This window comes from Alternaria burnsii (genome assembly GCF_013036055.1).
Source record: "Alternaria burnsii strain CBS107.38 chromosome Unknown 725, whole genome shotgun sequence".
NCBI lineage: Eukaryota > Fungi > Ascomycota > Dothideomycetes > Pleosporales > Pleosporaceae > Alternaria > Alternaria burnsii.
The window spans coordinates 278096-301856 of NW_024066123.1; the positions used below are offsets into that span (position 1 = coordinate 278096).

At 52.0% G+C, this 23761-nt stretch overlaps 5 protein-coding genes across 5 annotated transcripts; 3 read left to right on the top strand and 2 right to left on the bottom strand.

The window, feature by feature from the left end:
* Nucleotides 1-2672: 2672 nt before the first annotated feature.
* Nucleotides 2673-3684, top strand: GT037_009708 (carbonic anhydrase; the record flags this gene model as incomplete). The annotated part of the gene is made up of 2 exons (XM_038934755.1): nt 2673-2871; nt 2927-3684. 2 exons carry the CDS (start codon nt 2673-2675, stop codon nt 3682-3684), a joined length of 957 nt encoding a protein of 318 aa, XP_038782556.1.
* An 898-nt stretch (nt 3685-4582) lies between these two features.
* On the bottom strand, nt 4583-9335 carry GT037_009709 (transcription elongation factor spt5; the record flags this gene model as incomplete). Its single annotated transcript, XM_038934756.1, has 6 exons — nt 4583-5894; nt 5943-7417; nt 7470-7760; nt 8221-8403; nt 8474-9238; nt 9300-9335. The coding sequence occupies 6 exons, from the start codon at nt 9333-9335 to the stop codon at nt 4583-4585; spliced, it is 4062 nt and encodes a 1353-aa protein (XP_038782557.1).
* Nucleotides 9336-9845: 510 nt separating this feature from the next.
* On the bottom strand, nt 9846-15063 carry GT037_009710 (mfs general substrate transporter; the record flags this gene model as incomplete). The annotated part of the gene is made up of 9 exons (XM_038934757.1): nt 9846-10343; nt 10502-10535; nt 10620-11244; nt 11308-11693; nt 11751-11867; nt 11916-12189; nt 12315-12905; nt 13710-14174; nt 14232-15063. The coding sequence occupies 9 exons, from the start codon at nt 15061-15063 to the stop codon at nt 9846-9848; spliced, it is 3822 nt and encodes a 1273-aa protein (XP_038782558.1).
* Nucleotides 15064-16327: 1264 nt separating this feature from the next.
* On the top strand, nt 16328-18091 carry GT037_009711 (uncharacterized protein; the record flags this gene model as incomplete). The annotated part of the gene is made up of 4 exons (XM_038934758.1): nt 16328-16552; nt 16614-16688; nt 16739-17773; nt 17822-18091. 4 exons carry the CDS (start codon nt 16328-16330, stop codon nt 18089-18091), a joined length of 1605 nt encoding a protein of 534 aa, XP_038782559.1.
* An 891-nt stretch (nt 18092-18982) lies between these two features.
* Nucleotides 18983-21547, top strand: GT037_009712 (p-loop containing nucleoside triphosphate hydrolase; the record flags this gene model as incomplete). Its single annotated transcript, XM_038934759.1, has 4 exons — nt 18983-19709; nt 19775-20236; nt 20286-20855; nt 20904-21547. 4 exons carry the CDS (start codon nt 18983-18985, stop codon nt 21545-21547), a joined length of 2403 nt encoding a protein of 800 aa, XP_038782560.1.
* Nucleotides 21548-23761: the final 2214 nt, after the last annotated feature.

The window sequence follows — 23761 nt, forward strand, 5'->3', positions numbered from 1 at the left end:
GCATAATATTCCAATGTCTACAGGCTCCACAGTGTCGCGTGATGTCAACCTCTGCTGAACTAAGCAAGTTCTACGAGCTGCTCCCTGTCTGTAGCAACGATACAGCAGAAATCCGATCTGCTCACCGTATGCTAAGCGCTGATTCTGGATCCGATGGTATGTCACCACTCACTTGTCGCCGTTGTGCCCACGTGGACGGTAAGTCCGACGAAGGACCAGGCGAATTTAAGTTCCGCAACCGGTAATACCACCACCGGTAGCAGTAATGCTTCACGTGTAATTGGTGCACCAAAGAGAATGCTCTTCAGCCAAAGGCTTCGTCAGCTCGAGATCTCGACGTGAGTGCAATCAGCCCGTCATGCCACACGTAAGGCCGATCGCCAAGAGCGGAGAGTTATTCCGGGACATGGGGAATGAGCCCAGGAACATTGGCGACCAAGTCACAGTACACTCCGCCTCCGCACAACACCTCTGGGCACCCAAGTATACAAGAAACTACACCACGCTGCCTATGTATACAAGGCCGAACAAGACCGCGCATAAGAGAAAAACGCCTCGCAAGCATAAGACCGAATGCCAAAGGTTTGAGGTGGAGAGAAACACGCGGATATACTTGGCAGGGTGTTGCGAAGAAACGAGTCGAACAGCCTACTTCCGACGATAAGACCGATGGTCAGGTCATGTTGTACCTCGACGAGGCGTGTATAGTGCCAAGCTTGTCTTCGTGATGCTAGGCATGGTGTTGAAAGCTGAGTCTCAGCTGTGTCCTGGGACTCCTGTGGCTCCATTGTTACAGCTAGCTAATTACAGGGAAGGAGCTTGGATGCGGAGATTGCAAGTCGGGCCGCATTGTGTTCAACGTCCTAACGGTGGAGTAGGGTGAACTGCGGCGATCTTTGCCTTTTGATGCTCACTACATATCGATGATCTTGGTAGTCGGGAAAGTCTGACGGGTAGCTGTACTGCGATGGGAGGTAGCATGGTGGCGGATAATTGTGCGCAATGTGGCTTGTTACAAGCTTGCGCCACAAATGCTTACCGCGGTTACTTGTCGTATCCCGTGTATCCTGTGTCCCTGCTTTCGCAAGCCTTCAGTAATCGCTTTAACCACCACACACGCCATCGTCTCAGCTTGGCGTCCGCGTATGCTATACTTCACCTGCCAAGCCCCTCAAGATATCGCTCACGACGATATCCGGATGTCTATCTTGAGGTACGGGCGTACCGCAGAAACGCACTGGAGACTCGCGCCCTCTGCTAATTGCCTGACTATGAGCTAGCCGCTCACCCTTCGTTCTCACACCGATCCCCCCAGTTTCACAAGTGGACTGATTCTACGAAAGGGAAGAGCATGTGGGCGAACGCTCCATCGGTTTGAAGATACGACGGGAACGGTAGAGTCCTGTCCGAGACTCAGGCCTATAGCAGCAGCGAGAATCCGGCTCTTGGTTCGGAGGTATAGGCTAGGGGTAAAAACAATAGGACGCGCATCCCTGTCGCGCGTCGCAAAGCAGCCTCGTTCACATGGCCTGGACCTGCCAAGACAGTTCTCATAGGATCGAGGTCCTATGTGGAGTTTCAGGACCAGGGTGTTGTTCTGCTGTGGCGAAGCTGGGCCACAACGTCGCCTGGTTATTTCGTAAAAATCGAATGATTCCCCAGACTTGGCGCTGCGAGATGATGGTAAGTCTTGGGAGGGATACCCATCCTCCTAACGGTCTGCTAACGACTCGGACATCTTGCGACTTCTGTAAATCTGTACAACACAATCAGCACGCAATGACGATCGCCAATCTCTGTGGACACTTGTGACGGCGCCGATGTTAGTAGAGCACGTCACATCCGTCCGCTGTCAGCGTAAGGGAACACCATGACTCTGTCTCGCTTCCGACACGAGGGATTGCTCCACGTCTCAGCATACCAAGCAACTGTCACAAGTTCTTGACCCCTGTGTGGCCCCTCTGTATGCATCTGGGCGCCTTCTTAACCACGAATTCAACTTGGCACCTACCTGTATGGGAATATCCCCGCTCCTTCATCTTGTATTCTGTATACAATGGCCAAGCGCTGGCGTTCCTGAGGCATCTTGACGTATGACTTGGTCCTCTTGGCCTGTGTCTATTTCCACGGAGGGGTATGGCTGTTCGGCAAGCAAGGGACCGGAACGGTATCGGGAAGAAATCGTTGAGATGCAATGCTCGTGTGATTGTTAGCTATAACTTGAGCTTGGTGATCCACCTCAAGCATTTTCCCCTCGTTCAAGCCGGCACTTCCAATCTTCCATTATCTTCTATTCTAAACGGTCCGTTCTCACCCGTTCACCTTCCTTTCGTATCTACCGTTCTTTGGCCCAGTCTCAAGGTCTTCGGGCTTATTTTTCTCTTGTCCTATCCTTACCTATCTTGTAATCGGCTGGGTTGATCCTGTCTTACTTTTATACTCCACCTTCGTTCGTGTTGCACGTTGATCGTTAGCATCGACACCAAGACTTCGCACGCGTACTTGCTCTTGTTAGTCTTGTATACTGAGGCATATACAATCTTGTCTTTTGCTTAAGAGCGACTTTGCCCTCGGAAAAGTTTGGAAACATCATCAGCAGCACTTCACATTCTTTCAGTGTCTTTTACAGCATCTTTCCACTCTTTACAGTTCAGCTCAGTCTATCATTCATCATGCTCTTCTCCGCACTCCTCCTTGCTTCGACTGCATCCGCAACATGCCTTCACGGCCTGTCCAAGTTCAAGCGCGCAGAGACCGTTGAGGTAAACACCTTTGGTTATGGGCCTATGAACGGTCCATTCAACTGGGCTTCGCTTGCTCCTGAGAACGAAGCCTGCAAGTCCGGCAAGAACCAGTCTCCTATCAACGTCGGTATGTTCATCCTCCGAGCTCGGCCAATGATATCCCTACTGACAATTTCCACCAGATGCCTCCATCACCGCGGCACCTTCCAGGCCCACCCTCGACATCCCCGCCGGCCCTGTGGTCTTTGAGAACCTCGGAACGACCATTGAAGTTGTCGTCAACGGCACCACCAGCTATGCTGGTACCAACTACCGCCTTGTCCAGTTCCACATGCACGCGCCCTCTGAGCACCACGTCAACGATGAATTCTTCCCTCTTGAGATTCACATGGTCCACCAGGGTGTCGATGATGAGAGCCAGCTCGCCGTCATTGCGCTCATGTTTGAGGTCTCCGCCAACGACTCTGCTTCTATGATCCAGTCACTGTCGTCCTCCCTTTCCGCTATCACCACACCTGGTACCAAGACCGACATCTCCGACGGTATCGACTTCACCGACGTCGTCTCCGTCCTTAAGACGTCCGAAATCCAGACATACAGTGGTTCCCTCACCACTCCTCCTTGCGCCGAGGGTGTAACTTTCCTCATCGTCAAGGACCCTCTTCCCGTCAACGTCGAGGACTTCAACGCCATCAAGAAGATTGTCAAGTTCAACTCCCGTTTCATCCAGAACGTTCTTGGCCAGAACAACATGATCGAGATCGGTGCCCTTGCTGGTGGTAACACCTCGGCTGTCCCTGCCGCTATCCCCGCCGCAGCTCCCATGTCGAGGTCGAGCCTTGAGATCTCCGCTGACTTGCCCCTTGTTAACGCAAAGGTTGGCGTCAACGCTGCTATTGAGTCTCCCGCTCCTGTCCAGAGGCGCGTACGCAAGTACTAGATTCGCGTTCCTTTGCTTGTTGTCAAGACATTCCGTGGCATCGTTGAGGAGTAGGTGGAGTTGTAGATGAGCCGAGTAGTAGAAAGGTGTTCATTTTTCGTTTTTCATACTCGACTGCTTTGCATTTACACAGAGAGAAATGGTGGGGTGATACCAATTTTTTTTCTACTAGTTATTATTTAGAAGATCGTTTAGAGGAATATGTTCAATACCAATCTAGGCTTGATGATTCATCTTCTTGCTGGCTCACGCCAGTCTTCTATTTATACGAACACATATTGTGACCTATGCATCCTTGTGTCTGGACGGTTCTGACGCTATGAACTGCCGACCAAACAACATGTGAACAAGCAACGGGACGCCTAAGAATGGTGGCCTCATAGCTTAGCCTGTAAGTAGCTGAATGCGAATTATTCGTTGCCTCAAAATTGTCCAAAGAGCAAGAATAGTCTCTGAACGACGGTCGCCATCACAACCTGTAATTTTTCTCGGAATACGCACAAGTCGACAGTCACATCCATACTACATCAGCTGTGTGTTATCATAAGCGTCAACCGAATAGAGTACTCATATGCTCATGGAAGAAATATTTGGAATTGAAGTCTGACTTTAAGATATCCTGTTTTGCAAACTCCAGCAATGCAATGAACGAACACAAAAAACCCCGATCTCATCTGCGTTACGCAGACCCAGACCATTTTGCAACCTGGCGCAAACTGACTCTCGCCGCGACTGCCCATGTATCTTACAAGAAACTAGGTACCCAATCGTACTCAGGATTGGGATTAGATGTCCGAGTCGCAGCATCCTGTGGACCATCCAGTCTACGACCAGAAGGAGGCGCAACATAATTCTTAGATGTGAGTGTCCTGGTGGATGGTCTTCCTAGACTAGGCAACTAATCGTACCCAGGATCGCCACTAGGTGCTGGCGTTGCAGCATCCCACGCACCTGGTGTGGGCGCCGCAAGACCATATCGACCACCCGATGTATCACCAGGTGTAGGCGCAGCGTAGTTGCCAGGCGTGGGAGCATCCATAGGTGGTCCTCCCGGCGTAGGGGCAGAGTACGCGCCATAACCACCGGGTGTAGGCGCCGCGTAAGCACCTGGTGTTGGGGCGTTATAGGCGCCAGGCGTGGGGGCAGAGAGACCACCAGATTTCGAAGTAGTGTTTCCTCCCGATCCACCCCAACCAGGTGTGCGACCACCTGAGCTGAAACCACCATAGGCGGTACGGCTTCCGTCGTTGCCGCCGTAAGCTGTCGCTCCGCCGTAAGATGTGGCGCCTCCGTAGGCAGTTGCGCCGCCGTAAGCTGTTCGAGAGCCATCACCACCACCATAAGCAGTTCGCGATCCATCACCTCCACCATAGGCTGTGCGTCCGCCGTCACCTCCCCAACCAGGCGTGCGGCCTCCAGCTGCGGCACCACCTCCCCAGCCGGGTGTGCGACCACCACCGCCACCTCCCCAGCCAGGCGTACGGCCGCCACCTCCAGCGTTGCCCCAGCCAGGTGTTCGTCCACCAGAGCCAGCACCGCCGTAGCTTGTCTGACCGCCTGAGTAACCTCCGCGCGAGCGGTTAGGGAATTTGCCTCCGATCTCCACGCTTTGGCCGGTAATGGGATCCTTGACAGTGAGGAGCTCCTTCTTTACTGAGACCTGCTTGTTCTTGGTGTGCAGTTCGATGCGAGCTTCGTCGTTCATGGTATCCTTGACAATGCCCAAAAGACCCTTGTAGGCACCCTTCCGAATGACGACTGTCTTGCCAATGAGCTTATCACGGCCGAAAGATGCGCGGGGTGGAGGCATGGCGGTCGCATTGCCGTTCGCTCCTGCGTTTAAGGCAGGGTTGATGCCACTAAGATCTGGGCCCTGGGCTTGGGCGCGACCACTCTTTGCTGCCATTGTAACAACATTGTTGCTTCGGACCACGAAGATACCCTGATTCTCGACTAGTTCGCGGTTGCGGACGAAGAGTGTACCTCGGTGGATGTATAGAACCTTGCCTTGACGGCCCTCGCCTCCATATTCCTTGACATCGTCCTCGTGTCGGATCTCAGAACCGTCCCGGTCGGTTGCTACAGCATGCTTGTTCCTTCCGACGATTTGTGAGACTTGTGTATGGAGGAGTGTGCGAACATCACCCTGTTGATCGACAATTCGTAGGACTTCTCGGTCGACACGGACAACGCAACCGATGGTCGAGGCACTATAGTTCGTTAGTAGGTCATCTTGTATTGGCAGCGAGAGAACTTACTCAATCTGCACGAAGTCGTAGAGATCAAAGTTGGAGTCAGCGCCGACGTTTGCCGAATCAGCAGCGCGCTTCAGGTCTTTGCTAAAGACAGTGATTTCCTGCTGGGTAGAGTCACAAAGCAAGGTAATCTTATCGTCCTTGATCCTGGTGACTAGACCAACTTCGTCGACGTACTTGCTACCACCAATGACCTTTACGTGGTCACCGTCTCGGAAGAGCTTTCGTAGAGTCTTGACAGGAGCATCAATCCGCCTGCCCCTAAGATCGCCTTCACTGACGCGGAGTGTAAGGATGTCACCAATTACGGTAACAGTGGTACCGCGGATACCCTTCTGTTCACCAGTGTAGATCTCGACATTGTCTCCTGCAGCAAAGGCAGAGCCAGAGTCTGCAGCCTTTTGCGCAGCCTGGACTGCCAGAAGATCCATGGTCTCTGTACCATCTGCATTCTGAATTGCGAAGAACTGCAACTCCTCCATCCGGGGGTTGACCTTTTCAGTGCTGACCCAGTTGACCTTGACTTCCTTGATAAGGAAGCCGTTCTGGTAGTCTTCGCCCTTGTAGGTGTATGCCCTTTGATTGCCAGATCCGGTCATACTGAGATGCTTCATGTGTCGCTTCTTCGCTTCGGCTTCGTTGAAGAGTTTGGCAGGTGGGCGCTCGGTCTGTCGACCAAAGAAACCGCGCTTGCGCTTGTTGTCTTGTGCGGCGTTGGCATCGTCGTTCAGGCCGTAGTCTAGACGTGGTACGAGTTGTACGACACAGTCAAGACCGTTAGTCGAGACTTCTACGACCTTTGCGAGATCGCCCTTGTATGTGGGAGGTCGCAACATGCGCACAAACTTGCCGACTTCTAATGGCGCGCGCTTCTTCTTGCGGAGCAGATCTGGACGCTCTTTGGGAGGAATGGAGAATTGGCCAGAGCCCATGAAGACATTTTGGATGCCCTCAATCAGCTCAACAACAGCCTGCTTCGAGTCGGCTTCCACGTAGAGGAAACCAGACTGAGGTCCTGTAGGGCCTCGTTCAAAGGCAGAGTAGACCTGGATTGGCTGGCCCGCGCGCATCTTCTCGTCGATGCGCTTCTGAATAGCCATGACAATCTCACGCTCTTTTCCAGGACGGCACTTGCAACCCCAGATAGATGGATCGTCGACAGTGGGCAAGGCCAGGGGAACGGCACCAGCACCACCGCGTCGAGCGCTCTGCATTTCACGTCGCCTGTACTTCTCGTCGAACTCCTTGGCAAGCTCCTCGACATCCTTTTGAGCGTTAACTTCGCGGCGCATGTCTAGTTCGCGGTGGTGTCGGTCGTCGAGATCAGCGCCCGTGGGCTCGAGGAGGTCGTCGGGGTGGACTTCATCAACACCTTCATCGTCGCCTTCTTCCTCTTCTTCTTCGTCTTCATCGACTTCGGCTTCAACATCAATGAACATGTTTCGCTTCGCCTTCTTTCTCCGCTTGGCGGGTCGGGCCTAGGATGGTCAGTAATTGGGCAAAGAACGGGATGCTCCTATTGAGACGTACGACAACATCTTCGTCGTCTTCATCTTCTTCGTCATCCTCCTCATCGTCGTCGTCATCGTCGACATCTATGCCGCCGCCCTCTTCGTCTTCGTCATCGTTGCCCATCCTGTTCGGCGCATCGACTTCATCCTCTTCGTCTTCGTCTGCCGGCCTGCGCGAGGCCTTGTTGGTTGGCGCGATGTCATCTTCGTCGATTTCAGGTGCCGGGTTGAAGTCCTCTTCCTCCTCCTCGGGATCGCTGCCGTAAGACGCCATAATTGCGAGTTGGTGTCGTGATAAATAGGCGTCTCCCTGTGAAAGCTGTCGCGAAGCTCGGGGGTGCGGCTGCGGCGACCAGACTAGTGTGAGAGTGAGGCTGACGGTTGATCAGTTCTCGACGTCGGCGCGCGGTGGGAGAGGGATAAGAAGGAGAAGTGAGAGCAGACGACAAGCGTCGATGGAGACGGCTTTGTTTTAACCTTGGGAACGTCGAACCAGGTCCATCCAAAGAAACCGCGCTAAGCCGGCGCGCCGCAAGGGGCCGTGCGCCCGTTGGGGGAATCGACGCCACAAGGCCTATGAGGTGAAGCATCACTAACGCGTTGGCTTCACATGTTCTGCAAAGTGGGGATTCGGTGTGCCCAAGGCGAATGCGGATACAAAGTGACGCGTCGAGCGCACACTGTGTGCAGAAATGTAACCATAACTGATGTCATAGCCTCGCCTTCTGTCCACCATTCTCGCCCATCTGTTCCTCATCGCATATCCTTACCACAGACCTGCCCCATGCCTTCCGCGCCTTTACATCTTCCAGCGCCTTACTGACCGTCTCTAACCCAGCATACTCCTCCTTGTATATGACAGGCCGTATCTTCCCATCATCCACTAGCTTGACAAAGCCGTCCCAAACATCCTTCGTTCTTTGCGGGTCTCTCCTGCCGTCTTCTCCAAACCGCTACCATGGGTCAGCAAGCCACTCTCGCAACAGAACGGCCGGAGCAAAGCCATGGGAACATGGTACTTACATAACCAAGTACTGCAACTCCCTTGAGCAGAATTCGATTGGTCCTTACATTTTCAACGCTCCCATTCCTGGCTGCGAATCCTACCACAACCAATCGTCCCCGATACTTCAGACACTTGATCCCACTCTCCACAGCCCCAATCCCATCATACACAACATCCACCCCCTCTCCACCCTTAGTCGCCTCCCTAACTCTGTTTTCCCACCCCTCGTCTCCATAGTCCACAATAACATCCGCACCAATCCCTTTGACCACCCCAGCTTTCTCAGATCCACCAACGACAGCAATGACCTTGCAACCAATAGCCTTTGCAATCTGCACAGCCATGACACCTAGTCCACCACTGGCACCAAGTACAAGTACCGTCTCTCCAGCTTGAAGTTGCGCAACGGAGAGTAAAGCACCATAGCTGACCGCACCACTTGCGCCTACTGCACATGCTTCGGCATTCGTCCACCGAGATGGGACACGACGAACGGCATCTTCAGGAACACATATCTGTTCCGCATAGGCGCCTAAACCTCCGCCAAAGACACGATCGCCGGGTTTGAATGAACAATCTTCTGGGCTATGGGTCACGACGCCCGAGAACTCTGTGCCTAGGGTGAAGGGTGGTTGGACATGTCTGCGGTTGTTTTGATGCAAACCCTGCGCATAGAGGAGGTCGACGTGTGTTACCGCGGCGTGGCTGATTTTGATATGGATATCCCGGGGTGATTTGGGCGTTGAGGGTAGGATGGTAGATGGTTGTAGGTCTGCGACATTCTGAGTAGGTGGTGTTAATTAGACAGAGTGGTGCTGCGATCGAGTCCGTGGATGGCCTTACAGAGACGAACTTGTCGATGTGGATTGCCTTCATCATTTCGTTCTAATCAAGACTCTATAGTCATTTGAAATTAACAAGGTGGTATAATATAGTACGCCGCGACCGTAGTAGACAACATGCACGACGGGAGATCGACGTGTGTGGGGTATGAAGAATTGCCGAGGTTTGGATGGCTATTCGGTTTCCTCATCTGTGAACGAAGCACTCGTTTCTTACAAGTTTCACGCAAAATAATAGCACGTCCTAAAGAACGTTCAGTTGTCAGTCTTTGTTCCCAATAGACAAAAAGATTTCTCGAATGTCTTCGGCATATACTGTTAGTCAAAGGCCCAATTCATGGGATCCGAGACTCGCATGCCTAGAACGACAAGGAAAAGGCTGTGACTTTGTGGGAAAAGCTACACACCGATTGAAACATATACGGGATGTTCTTGAGCTATAGAAGACATCCGGTTTCGTATGGGGCAAAATATACTAATATAGGCCATCTGTATAGAATTCATGCACCGTAACACCATATCCGCCCTCGTTTGCTCAACCACGGTGTTATGCGCCTGGAGCCTGATCATCGACCTGTCCCATCTGCAATGATGCCTCGCGCTCCCTCTGACGCCGCAAATGCCATTTCTCAACGTCCGACTGGGGCTTCTTCTTCGTCTCGAACTTTTTCTGGCCCTTGTGTGCCGCCATGTGCACTTTGGTCCAGACTGCAGATACAGCGATCAGGCAAGCAAGACCCAAAGCGATCCAGTACGTGATTAGAAACTTCTTCCGGTCTTTGCGTTCCTCTTCCGTTTCTCCTGCGATGGGCCCCAGTGCCGCCTTCTTTTGTGAATGGATGCTCGGTACAGCAAGCAGCGTCGTGGTCGCGGCAAGCTGCTGTAATTTGAGAATGGGCTCTAGGAGAAGGTTCGAGATCGGGGCTTGTCGACCTAGGATTCCGAGGAGCTCTGCCATGGATATGTTTAGGCCATTACTCAATGCGTCGAGCACGAGCGTCGTATGGAGATCGGAATCTTGAGACATGGTGGCGTTGTTGACAGACTATCTTTGTTAGTTCCTGCTTATAGTGGGATGTGTTCTGCTCTACATTGTTGGGTGATTTTGCGCAGTGTAATCAGGAAGAAACAAAGGCTCTGCGATTAGGACTAGTGAGTCTGGAAGTCGGAATTATAAACCAGTAGAATAACCTTGGTTTATACCTTGAACCAAAAGCCATGTTTGACGAGGGAAGAGCTACTCTGATGTCAGACCACTTGCGTGCCGTCTGGAAAGAACGAGCATGGAAATTGGCAAGTGCGGTTCTCCATAAAGAAAGACTACCACGTCGGCCATCCGTTAGCTGACAACATGCTAGCATGGAAGACGTTATTATCCAACGAGCCTTCTACACTCGGGAGGTAGTCCATCAAATCATCGAAGCCTAGTGCATCGATATCAAAATTGAAAGCATCGTCGAATGGCAATTGTATGTCAGGTACCACAGGGAACGCATGAGTTCCTCGGGCCGCGTCCGTGATCGAGATGTCCTCAATGTTGTCGGAAACACAAGCACAGGGCCGTGAGGCTGAAGTCTCCATCGATGCTGCGGTCTTCGTGCTTGATGCTTCTTTCAGCTTCTCATACTCTTGCAAGAGCGACATGAGAAGACGGACACCGTGTACTGCAACACTCGATGTGCAGAACAGTTGTAAGAACCTGACGGCCTTCTTCACGTACAGTTGGTACTCTTGAGCTTCCCCATCCGCCTCAGCGCGGTGAAAGAGCTCCAATATCATGCAAATACCAGCCGTGACGACAAAAGCTTGCTCGACCCACCACTGCGGCTCGTTGGCATCCCGGGCGTTGTATATGTTGATAATGTTCTGTGCGGCGGTCATACAGGCCCACCTGCTGTATGTATAGCGTGAATCCTTGAAACTCTTGCTCAAGAAGTTTTGGTGAACTGAGCATGGTAAGTAGTGTCAGCGCAGTTCTCATATGGGTGCAATATGGAGCTACCACTTACTCATGACAATCTTATGGTTGACGGACGCTTGATGCAGTCTCCTCGCCCAAGTCACCCACTGAGGCCAACTGGGATCGTACGGCGTCCGGGGTGAGAGGCATGCTGGCACCTTCTCCGTACATGTAGCACGCATCTCACCATCATGTTTGAGTATCGCAGCATACTTGGTAGCGTCGTCTTTATCTAAAAGCTCCACCATAGTGTTATGAACGTCAAGGAGTACCGCAGCGTAGTCGAAGAAGTAATGCCCGACGGCGGTGACTGTCGGGGTTGCTGGATTGGAGAGCGGCGTCATGGTCTCCTCGTCCAACGTGCGTGGCCTTGCGCTCGTAAAATGTCGCCATTGGAGGGTCAGCGTATAGGCAGCCTGCGAAGTGCAACACAACCTATAGTATCTATGAGTTGGTTCTTATCAAATCATCTTGATTGAGCTGTAAACATACCACTCTTGCGACACAACCCCGTACCACACCCTGCGACCAATCTCACGCTCAATAAAGGCTTCCTTCTGATCTGGAGTTAGTTCGGTTATTCGCTCATCGTCTGGATGCGGGCCAAGTCTAGAACATTAGTTACCGATACTTCTTTCAGTAGTACGTAACACTTACCTGTGCAAACCCAAACCCTTCGCAATGACAACGCAGACGCTTCGCAAAGCAATCCATTGGTTCGTTGAGCCGACGAGATGTTCGTACGCGTGCATGATATATATCGTCTGCACCGAGTGAATGCTATATTGCGACGTGTAGTTGCCAAGATTCAGACATGAGATCGATGCGGCACCCCATACACGTGCTAGCTGGACTTTGTCGTCGAGTGAGTAGCCCCAGGAGGCTGAAACACCTTCTGCAGAGCCAATTATACTCGATGAGAGGATAGCAACTACGGCACTCGACGTCAGTGGCTTCTAAAGTGAAAGACAATGTAGAGTACATCATTGGAACTCTTTCCAGTAGTAGCATGCCACATTGAAGACTCTTGCATCGTTCGTGACTGAGATGACTTACATAAGAGTGCAGTCCATTTCCAATCGAGACTCTGCAGATCGAGCTCAGACGACTGACCATAGGCCACGAGCAGTTTTCTTCTGAAGCTTGGCGCATGGAAGATGCCACCAATCCAGTATATCATGTACTCCGCGTAGTAATCCACAATCAGCATTAGCTTGTCTTTCGACGGTAAGATGGACTGTAGATACTGTGTCTCCACTATTCTCGCTGCGTTGGAGTAGCAACCCGCAAGGGGGCTTGATCCGTTCGCTGCATCTCGCGCTAGTCCTTTCGATCTGGCGTGAGAAAAACTTTTGTCGAAAAGAGTTTGGTTCGCATCTGCATCCTTTTCCTTCAGTATTGCACCGATGCTAATCCCAGGCAAGCTGCTTCGCCATGCTGAATCTGCAAGGGGCTGGCCTTGACTCGATCGAGCCTCGGTCGTGGGTGCAGCATGAGGAACCAAGGGTAGCAGCGCCTGAGAGTCTACATCGGGAGAAGGAATAGACGAAGACGTATCGCTTCCACTAGCTCCCGAGGGCTTTCTGGGGTATTTGCGATGAATATTTGGGTTGTATCCATTGACCCACTTGGTAGTGCATAGATGGCCTTCGTTATTCTGTACACACCTTGTGCAGGGCGCTTTTCGATCGCACTTCTGCCGTCGTTGGGAGCATCGCGTACAGGTCTGACGTTGTTTGGGCATGACTTCTTTCCTAATGTCCGGCGTACAAAGAGTGGTCGCACAACAGGCTTCGGTAAGTCTTTCCGTTGTGCTTGTTTTTACCCGTTTGTACGACGCTTTGGGTACGATAGATCGAGATGGAACGGTAAAAGAACGGCAAGTGATGCTTAAGCGAAGTCAAGCAAAAGTGTGTGGCGCGCGATGCGTACAACGGTGGAAGGTCATGAAAGTTCATGTACGAAGTGATGTGCAAATCGTACAACCGTCGAACAACGGACAAACCTTGAAACCCCTGCTTCATCAGTCCGGGCGCCCAGTGTTTAACTCAGCGTACGTAAGCTGACAGATTGCGTTTGGGTAGGACTCATCCAGCGGGACGGACATAGCTCGTGATGTGGGGTGTGAGGTGGTGGAATGCGGAACGGGACGATGCTACCTAGGTATTGAGCAGTCGTCTATCACGAATTCCATGGTCCGTGCGCTGTGCGGATTTAAGAACGCCGGGCGCTCACAGACCTCGACCAGCACCAAAGTCAAACCTCAAAGTTCCGCACCCGGTTGTAAGCAATGTGTCTTTGTAAGCATTCAGTCAATGGTTAAGGTGATTTGATGATGTAACGCATACTGTACACGTAGATTTACATGGTATGTTCCTAGCTCGACAGACTACTAAACTAGCGCAAAGACTTTCCAATCCGCAATGTACATCCTCGTCACTACATACATACCCGACCCTGCCATGAGCATGGCACCTGAAAAGACGTTCAGCCCCCAGTACTTTCCATTATTTTGATCGACAATAGCTCCCGCAATCGGATTACCGGCCAAGCCCGCAAACGATATGCATGCAAATACAACACCAACGCGTATTCCAATCTGATCGACCTTGGAGATGTGTGCTATCTGGGCCGGCAACAGTGAGACGAAAGCACCCGAAGCGAAACCGTAGAGAGCAGCGAATGTGATGTATGCCGCATTGCTAGATGCGGGGAGAGCCAATGCGAGGACGAGGATGCTGGCTACCAGACACCACAATGATTGCATGTTGAATTTGCCGACCTTGTCTGCGAGAGCACCGGGGATAATACGGCCGAAGATGCTTGCGGCGTTGAGGACAGCCAGGAGGTATCCCGCTAAGCGAGTTGACATTCCATCCGACATGGCTTCAACCTCAATAAAATTGATGGGGATAACTAGACATCGAGTCAGTACATGGCTTATGAGAAGTTTGCACGAAGAAAGGAACTTACACATCCCCATGAAGAACATGAATGACGCAATGGTCAGTAGGATGAAGCGAGTATCCTTGAAGGGCTCTAGAAACACCCAGAGCTCCAATTTTCTAGGCCTCGGTGGTAGACGAGATTTGACAGTGACGAATGCGATACCCATCATACCGAGGATGAGGAACGCCAATGTCCTCATGGTCCAGCCATAGCCAATTTGGGGGATGAGGTGCGTTGCCATGATGGGGAAGATGATACCGCCTAGTCCGCTGCCAGCAGCCATGACTCCGTACGCCAGCCCTCTCTTCTTGAAAAACCAAGTAGGGATGGTGCTAGTTCCCGCCTGGAAGATGCAGTTCAAGCCTAGGGGGCTACAAATTCCTTGTGCGAGAACAAACTGCCAGTACTCGGTGCAGAGGCTCGTCATCATAAGACCAAAGACATGGAAGAAGGTGCCAAATAGCAGTATGTATCTGGGGCCGTAGTTGTCATAGATGAATCCGACGATAGGTCCAGGCGCGAACATGACGAAGATCTCGAGAGAGGCTATCCAGGCGATGGTAGAAGGCGAGTAGTCACTGAGTTGGTTCCGCTGGTAGTAGCTCTGGAACACTCCAACGGCGTTCAGCCATCCGAATGAGCAGAACAGACAGCAGAAGCCTCCGAGGAGACACAGGTATGCATCCCTTCCGCCATCAGGAAACTGACTTGGATGGAATGGACTCACGACCGCGGGAGGCTCGGTCGTATCTGGTTGCTTTTCGTCGAGTGATACCGCGGGCTGTTCGACGTCGGTATGAGGCAGTCGTGCTTTCTCCTCGTGAATCGAGGCCACTGAGCTTGTCGTTTGTGACATGGTGAGACAAGATGGTGGTGGATTGGAGGCTAGAAAGTAAGGGGAGTTGGTGACACAAGTCTTGAAAAATTGGGCTTGGACATGATTAAGTAGTGGATTCAAGAGATTGGCTGTAAGATAGGTAGCAACTTTTGCTACTTGCTTTGGACTCCGTGGAACGCAGAGATGGTCCCAATCTGGGTAAGCTTGCACGTAGGGCTGCTCGGTCTCGGCCTCGCCTTGGTATGAGGCCGACACACCGAGCCAGTAACATGGTACACCTACAACGTGCGCCCCTTCCACAACAAGAAAAAGGGCAACAAGTACGGACTTAGTGACTCATATTCCAAAAAGAACAGCTCGGATTTTCGAAATGTTCTGCTGGTGAGCTCGGTGTTAAACCTGCAAGGTTTGAGGACTAACGTGCCTAGCGGACATGGATAAGGAGATGTCGGAGATGGTGACATGTCCGAGATGGCGTCCGACAGGGTACTGGTGCCGTTGTACTGAATATGCAACGCATATATGTAAGCAGCGATGTGAAGCAGCTTTCTACTGGGCTCGACTACAAAGCATATCTCTTTGCGTTCGGTTCAGCACGTGTAACAGGGAGACGGCCACATTCTACCTGGGCAAAATTGGTACTGACACGGGTCGTGCATAGCCAACCAGTGGCTGCAGTTGCTGTTTCATAGGCGGAAGCACGAAGAAAGCTACCAAAGCAACCATTGGCAAGAGTTGACTTGATCAAAGAGTTATCTAGGCGTCTGAGAGCAAGATGATGGTAATGGTGGAGAGGCGACATGTGGAGGTGCAGGGCAGGTTCGCTTGATCGGGAAGACGCGAAGACGCACAGACTTGGTTGTTCACCAGCCTTCCAATCGATTTTGCCTTCCTCATCAGTGTGGTCCTCACTAGCACTGCTTGCACGCGCACAACCGGCCAACCTGCTCCCAGTCTCTTACTACCCTGACGCTCTGATTCCATCTCTCTCGTATCCTTAGGGAGCTTTGTATTTTCTGCCCTCTAATCCGCCGACCGCCATCACCCCGCCCACGTAGCCTCCAGTCTCGACGGATTCCCTTCCATCTCTGTGACAACGGCCCGGTATGCGCAAATAGCCCGATGGCAGCTTTTTACACTACTGACATTGACGTGCTCTCTTAGCATCCAGGCGCCTATCTTCTGCCTCGCGTACCTCGCACCCCACTAGACTTCGCGCAAAACAAAACGCAACTCGCCCTTCGTCCCGCCGCATATCCTTCCCACCACCTTCACATTCAATATGGCATCCACCGAGTCATCCGGCCCTGTCAACGGCAACTACGCGCCGCAGCAGTACGAGAACAGCTACTCCACCGGCGCCTCCAACTTCACACCCTCGCAACAGCCCACTGCCTCGCAGCCCGCACAACAAGCCGCTGCCTCAGAGATCCCCAAGGATGAGGTCGGCTGGTACTTTGTCGAGCAGTACTACACCACCCTCAGCAAGAGCCCCGACCGACTCTACGTAAGTCGCATGCTGCCCAGTAGCCTTCTTCTGCAGGATACGCGACTGACTCAAATCACAGCTTTTCTACAACAAGCGCTCCCAGTATGTCTCCGGTGTTGAGGAGGACAAGGTGAACGTCTGCCTAGGCCAGAAGGTATATGAGACATACCCAATTGCAACATACACAAGCTGACACATGCATAGGCCATCAACGAGCGTATCAAGGAGCTCGACTTCAAGGACACCAAGGTCCGCGTCACCAACGTCGACTCCCAGGGCTCCGATGCCAACATCGTCATCCAGGTCATTGGTGAGATCTCCAACCAAGGCCAGCCCCACAAGCGCTTCGTTCAGACTTTTGTTCTCGCCGAACAGACCAACGGCTACTTCGTCCTCAACGACATCTTCCGCTACCTTGCCGACGAACCCGTGGAGGAGGATGAGGACCAGCAGGAGCAGGCCGCACCCGCCAATGGTGTCACTGAGCCAGCTCCTACTGCTGCCGTCCCAGAGAATGCAGACCTGAACAAGAGTGACGAGATCGCGACCAGCGAGGAGGATCTGAACAAGGTTGACGACAAGCTGCACCAGGCCGCGCAAGAGGAGCCGTCTGTAGAGGAAGTTGCGCCCGCCGCTCCTGCCCAACAGGTTCCAGAGGAGATTGAGCAACCTGCGGTGGAAGAGGCACCTGCCGCTGTTGAGGAGAAGACCGCCGAAGAGCCAGCCGCTGCTGAGAAGACCACCGAATCTGAGAAGCCTGCCGAAGCCGCCTCAGCGCCCGCACAATCTGCACAAAAGGCCGCTCCTGTCGCCATGCCCTCTGGTCCTCCTAAGCCTGCCGCTCCCCGGACCTGGGCCAGCCTCGCAGCCTCCGCACACAAGGTCGCTACTCCCGTCGTTAACGCCCCCGCCGCCCAGCAGGCCCCTAAGGATTCCAAGGCCACCCCCGCCGCTCCCTCTCAACCTACTGCTGCTGCTGCTGCCGCCGCCTCTAGCCAGACTGCAGCACCCGCCCGTGACCAGTCCCCAGCGACTAGCCAGGGTGAGGCCGCTGGCTGGCAGACAGCTACTGGACACAAGAAGGAGCAGTCTCGTGCACAGAATGCAGGACCCGCCGCCGATCCCGACCAGAAGCGCGCCTACATCAAGAACGTCTACAGCCAGGTTGACGACGCTGCTCTGAAGACCGCCCTTACCAAGTACGGTGAGATCGAGTACCTTGACATCAGCCGCGGCAAGGTAAGCAAAAGCACCCAGCCATACCACGTTCCAGCTAACATATCTCAGAACTGCGCTTTCGTCGATTTCAAGACTCCCGCTGGATTCCAGGCTGCTGTCGCTGCTAACCCCCACACGATCAACGGTATCGAGATTAAGGTCGAGGAACGCCGTCAGAACCCTGGTCAATTCAACAGGGGAGGTGGATTCTCTCGCGGTGGTGCTCCTCGTGGCCGTGGCGGCATGGGTGGCCAAGGTCCCCGCGGTAACTTCCAGCCCCGTGGTCGCGGTGGTTCTATGCGCGGCGGTCGTGGTGGTGCTGCCCCCCAGGAGGCGTAGAGGAATCACGCTACTTAACACCTCATTTCCTTCCTATTCTTCATCCATCCATCCATCCTTTGTCGAGTCCGTTTGACTCGACGGCCTAACGACTGACGGCTTTAGCCATGTACTGTACTCGACCCCTTTCAGCGCTTGTATAAAAGTCATTTCATTTCGAGGAAAAGTCTGGGCGTACGCGTTCGTCTTAGGGTTCTGAGCCCTTGCATAGCGAGTGGTTTCGTTTCTGCATATTCCCTTCCTGTATCCGTGTGTATTTGTTTCGTCGTTTTCGAACGTATTCTCTTCTTCGCAGTCGCATTCTTGGTCACCTAATGTTTAGGGAAGGCTATCTGGTGGGTCCTAGGTACGGGCTAGGGATGTCATGGCATCTGGTGTAATGGGTGTACAGCATGGCTTCGACGATAAGAGGATCAGACGGACAATGACAGCCAAACTGTGAGATGATCTAGTACGAATACAATAAATGATATATGCTCGAATGCTATGTACGGAACTGATGTGCGGTCGTCTTGTGATTGCTGATAACGTCACCTGATAGTGCGACAATGGCTTAGCCTAGCGCTACGGTGATAGCTGATTCGAGGACGCGCAAGCCCACCTGCATCAGCAACAGCCCATAAGCTTCAGGGCGCGGCAACCTGCGCTTCATGTATCGGGGATGACTTGTACCATGATACCTACACCCGTTTGCTCTTCCTTCCACTCCACTTAAAAGACACCGGCGCGCTATCGCAGGACTAAGGGTGCAGTAGATCGCGCGGGGCTAAGCGGGGCCGTCGCGTGCATCACATCACCACTCGGCATCCCTATTGAGGCTGATCAGGTGTGTCGCCATCCAACTTCTGTGTTCGTACACTCGACAACATATGCCCCAAGAGTACCGCAAACATGCGACCGCAACTGGGCGGTGACGCCCTGCCTCCTACTGTCAAGCCGCGGTCTCGCAAGTCAAGCGTGGATCATCCTGCCGCCCCTTCGAGCAATGTCCCCACTACCTTCGTCATGAAACGCGTCGGGGATTTGGAGCATACCATGGCTCCTCACAGTGCGACTTCTACAGCGAAACAGCAAGATAACAACTTTGGAGTACAAAGTCTTGCAGATACTCTAGACGCTGCCTTTGGCCCAGAAGGTACAGCAGCCGGCGCAGAGACAGAAACAGCTAGCAAGACACGGCATCAGGGTGCGAAGAGTTCAAGATCCGAATCCCACAGCTCTTCGACAGACTCAGTTCCGCCACAAGATAAATCCAGAACCACTTCGGTACGGAAACTGAGGAGGAACTTTACCAACCATGACTCGATTACTCACTTCAAACTGCCCGTCACGAGCGCCGACATCCCTTCTCCACTCCCCACATCCGCCATGGGGAGCACGCCCAGGTCGGCTTCTATTGTTTCTCTCAAGCTGTCCGACGAGGAATCTGCTATGGATGATGCCGTGAGCCAGGCTGTTGTCTCAAGTGGAGAGGAGGAAGAGCAGATGCAGACGCAACAGGATACCATGAGCTTTCCACAGCTCGTCATGCCTGAGATGCAGATGCCTACCAGAAGACCTTTCACAACAAAGGGAAAAGCTATGGGAAAGCTCAGAGTTATGGTGGCGGGTGAAACAGGTGCGTGGTCGACGCGATGCGCGCAAATTACTTTGCACAGAGGCTAACCTGACAGCACGATATAGGTGTCGGCAAGTCCTCTCTCGTTCGATCCATTGTCCAAGTCTGCGAAGACATCGTGCACGTAGATCCGCTATCACCCTCCCAATCGTATGCGCAGCCACGCCCCCCGAAATCCAAGTCTCGTACAAAGAAAGCAGAGCACGCAGTTACAACACGAGTAACTGAAATCCATGCAAGCACGAAACCTTATCCCTATTGGTGGACTGATGCCGAAGATAGTGGCGTACTGCGAAGAAGAAAGAGCAGTATTGACACCGTACTCGAAAGAAACATCTGTTTCGTAGACACACCCGGCTATTCGCAGGGTTCAGCGGAGAAAGATATTGGCATGGTGGTAGACTATGTTGAGTCAATGCTATATCAAACATCATCCGTAACAACCTTAGAAGACAACGATGTGCTTGGAGTCGTCAGTGGTAGTGGGGGTGTCTTAGTTGACCTCGTGATATATTTATTACCACCGCGTAAGCTCAACATTCGCTAGTACCGTGCTTATTACTGACTTCCGTATAGATACAGACATAGCAAAAGACATTGAGTACATGCAACGATTATCGTACTTTACCAATGTTGTGCCCGTCATCGCAAAATCAGACACTCTATCGGCACAGCAAGTAGTGGTTCTGAAGACCTCTATCCTCGCTCGCCTGCAGACCACTGCTGTCAGACCATTTTTCTTCGGAAAGGCCATGGACGACGCATTACTTGCCGTGCAAGGCCTTCCGGTTGCCAGGACCTCGTCGTCCGGAGAACCAAGCGAAGCAGCCGAATATCCCTTCACTACACCGACATATCCTTACGCAGTCTCTTCGACATCTAGCCCAGACAATGACAACATGGACGCATCGTTGCTAGTGTCACCTGACTACGTGCAGCCCCTTCTGCCTTCCGAACTGGCTGCGTTAGTAAACCAAGTCTTCGATCCGGAATCTATTGCCTGGCTTCGGCATTCAGCAGCGAAGAAGTTTCTAGCATGGCGACGTAGGACGAAGCTACCGGGAGATTCCATGATGATGCAAGGTCTGGCTCAACCACGCAGTCCAACAACAGCTTCAGTGGGACTGAATGGGGCCAACATGAATTGTAAAGCATCATCTCTTTTGGCGTCACGCAAGCTAACATGTCCGTCAGCATCCGTAGCATCTTCAGTCTTCTCTGCCACGTCACCATCTGGTGTCTTGGTACCAGGCTCTGGATCTCCGTTCTACCCTTCGAACCTCCAATCCCCACTCCTCGCATCCTCACCCTCCCTCGCAAACTCAGACACACTCGAGCCCCCAGGCAACTTCTCTCTCGCGAGATACAACAATGCCAGACAAGGGGAACAAGGCCTTAGTGAGATAAGGATAGCAAGATGGGCAACAGACCTACAGCGCAGTCGCCGCAACGAAAGGGAACGGTTTGAGGAACTGCAAAACAATGATAGGGCGAGATGGCTACTTGAACGTGTCGGCGAAGAAGTATCTAAGGGTACAATCGTCGCATCACCGCGCGGACCACCCAGAGCTGAGTGGGCGGTCGTCCGCCACGGCGATGAAAAGAATAGTAGTAAAGTCAGTCATCGGTATGCAAAAGCTGTTGGATTGGACTCGCGGGATCCGCTTGGCCTGTGTAACTTTGGCGATGAGCTCAGGAGACAGAGTTTCGTGCTCGTCAAGGTTCTAGGCGGTATCAGTGTGCTGGGCGCTGTTGCTGTGGCGGTTTGTAGGGCATGTGGAATTGAGACGGGGTTGCCGCATGGTGGGTGGTGGGAGTGGATCACTGGGGCTGAGTAGCTCATCAGTTGATTTGGAGTAAATATTTGATCCTCAAAGGACAAATGTGGGGACGGTGATGTGGTATACGTTATCATTCCCGAGGAGGACTTAGACTATGTATGTGATGATACCTTATAGATAGCCTTTGGTAGTGTATTGGGACGAGGCGTCTCTGCTCAGACAATCATGAATTTATTCGAACATGAAACGATATCAATATATCGTAGTGTCGTGTTAGTGATGACGAGCAACCGTGTGTTTTTTCCGCTGTCATGGCTGGTGACATGCATAGTTTGGAAATAAAAGTTGACATGACATTAGTTGAGTACTTAGCTTTTTCCAGGTGAATTCCTGTTTATGCTATAGAGTTTGACGTTCAGATTGATTGGCTGTGCAACTAATATTAGAGCGTACACTTCCACATATAAACCTATCGGTGCTTCGATATATCTATACGTAGCAATGGTAAAAGTTGCCCAGTATACAAGAGCTCCTTCTCAGATGCATTCCCTAGTCGACAGTAAACCAGGCACTACGCATGTGTGGGTGTGCGTGTAGGTGCGCAAATCTCATTGGGGACGATTCTCTCCTGATTTTGCAATTCTTAGTGGTCATGAGATCGACAGTTCATTTTGCTGAATTCCTGCAGGATTAAGTGTTCAGTGATCAGGGAGCCAAGGTGCAATGGAAGTGGAGTGACACTAGTTTTAGAGGAAGGCACGAAGGGCGGTTGCAGCGGCAGTGATTGCCTACTACAAGTATGCAGCTAGGGTATAGGCAGACGGCTCGTACCGTCGGATGTGAGCACCAGTTTCTTGCTCAAGATCCAGTGGAGATAGTGATTGCCGTCCCACTGATAATGAAACTTTGCCTGGTAGGTCGCGCTCGTATTCCATTCCAGTTGGACTTCGTGATGCGAGTCATCCGCAGACTGCCGTAGTTTGAGTGAAGTGTGGCACAAAGCACTGGCATAGACAAACAATCCAGTATACTTTCCCAAAAGGAGAAGGAGGGAACTGTTGAGCTGCATGATCAGTTACATGCTTTTGTTGAGAGTAGTGTCGTAATTGTGGTGTAATTGGAAGCGGAGATAGGCATCGGTGGCTCTCATTGAATCCTGGTTCTGGCGAATGTGCATGGAACCCTGTAATATGCTAACGCTTTATCGCCTGGTGACCCGGTCATGACTTCGGTGGATAGTCATCGCTATTGAGACAAAATCGTGAACGTTGATCTGAAGCGCGTCCAAGAGTTCGCCATAAGCTAGCCAGTGTTTACATAGACTTTTTTTGATAGCAGAGATATTCAAGCGTAATGTTGTGACTACTTGGACTCGCGACTATAGGCTGACTTTAGTTCTGGTAGCATGTATTGGCTTTCACACGAGTCGTTGCTTATTGTCATCCACAGCTATGTCTTACAGATTCAAGCACTCTTGTGGAGAGGGACTCTATTTGTGGTCCACAGTCTTAGTGATGGAAACGATGGTATTGAATATTACCTGTTGAAGTGTAGAGATTCCGAGTAAATCTTCACGGAACGCAGGCTGGGGTGTCTCTTCACAGCGGCTAAAGTGACTCTTACACAACCTAGAGCAGACGTTACAAATTTCTTCTTGCGATCTCTGCCATTGTAGCGGTTGTGGCAGAATGAACACAAGCAGACCATTTATACGTAATCTTAGAAGTGTTATGACTAAGCTAGCATAGTCTTTATTCAGAGATTCTAGTTGACGACATAAATACACTAAAAGAACCACCCAAGCAATACCTGTCGCATTCTACAATAGAGCAATATTGAAATCAGGTTCGAAGCAGTGAAATGCCAGACATCAACGCTAGTCGTCACAGCCAGTTCTATTATTATCGTTGATACTGATGGCTGAAGACATTAGGACGGCTGCAGACAACCGCAATCTAGCCATCGCGTGTCAACGAAAGGGATTCGTGATCCCAGTCGCCCAAACGAGATCGAATAACACATTCAGCCGGTGACCCAAAGAATTTGGAATTCTGGCGCTGTGGATGTAGAGCCACAACCCCTTGGCTAGAGCGGGTAGCACGTGATGCGGCTCTGTCCGCCTACTTAGTCAATGAAACTCGCTTGTCAGGGGTCAGTGTAAGACGATGACGCTAGTAGATTGCGGAGAATCTTTTCACAAAAGCAAGTTCCGAGTAGATGTGCTTGACTCAGTGTGAAAGGCACAGTAGCGCTATCCTTCCAGATTTCGAT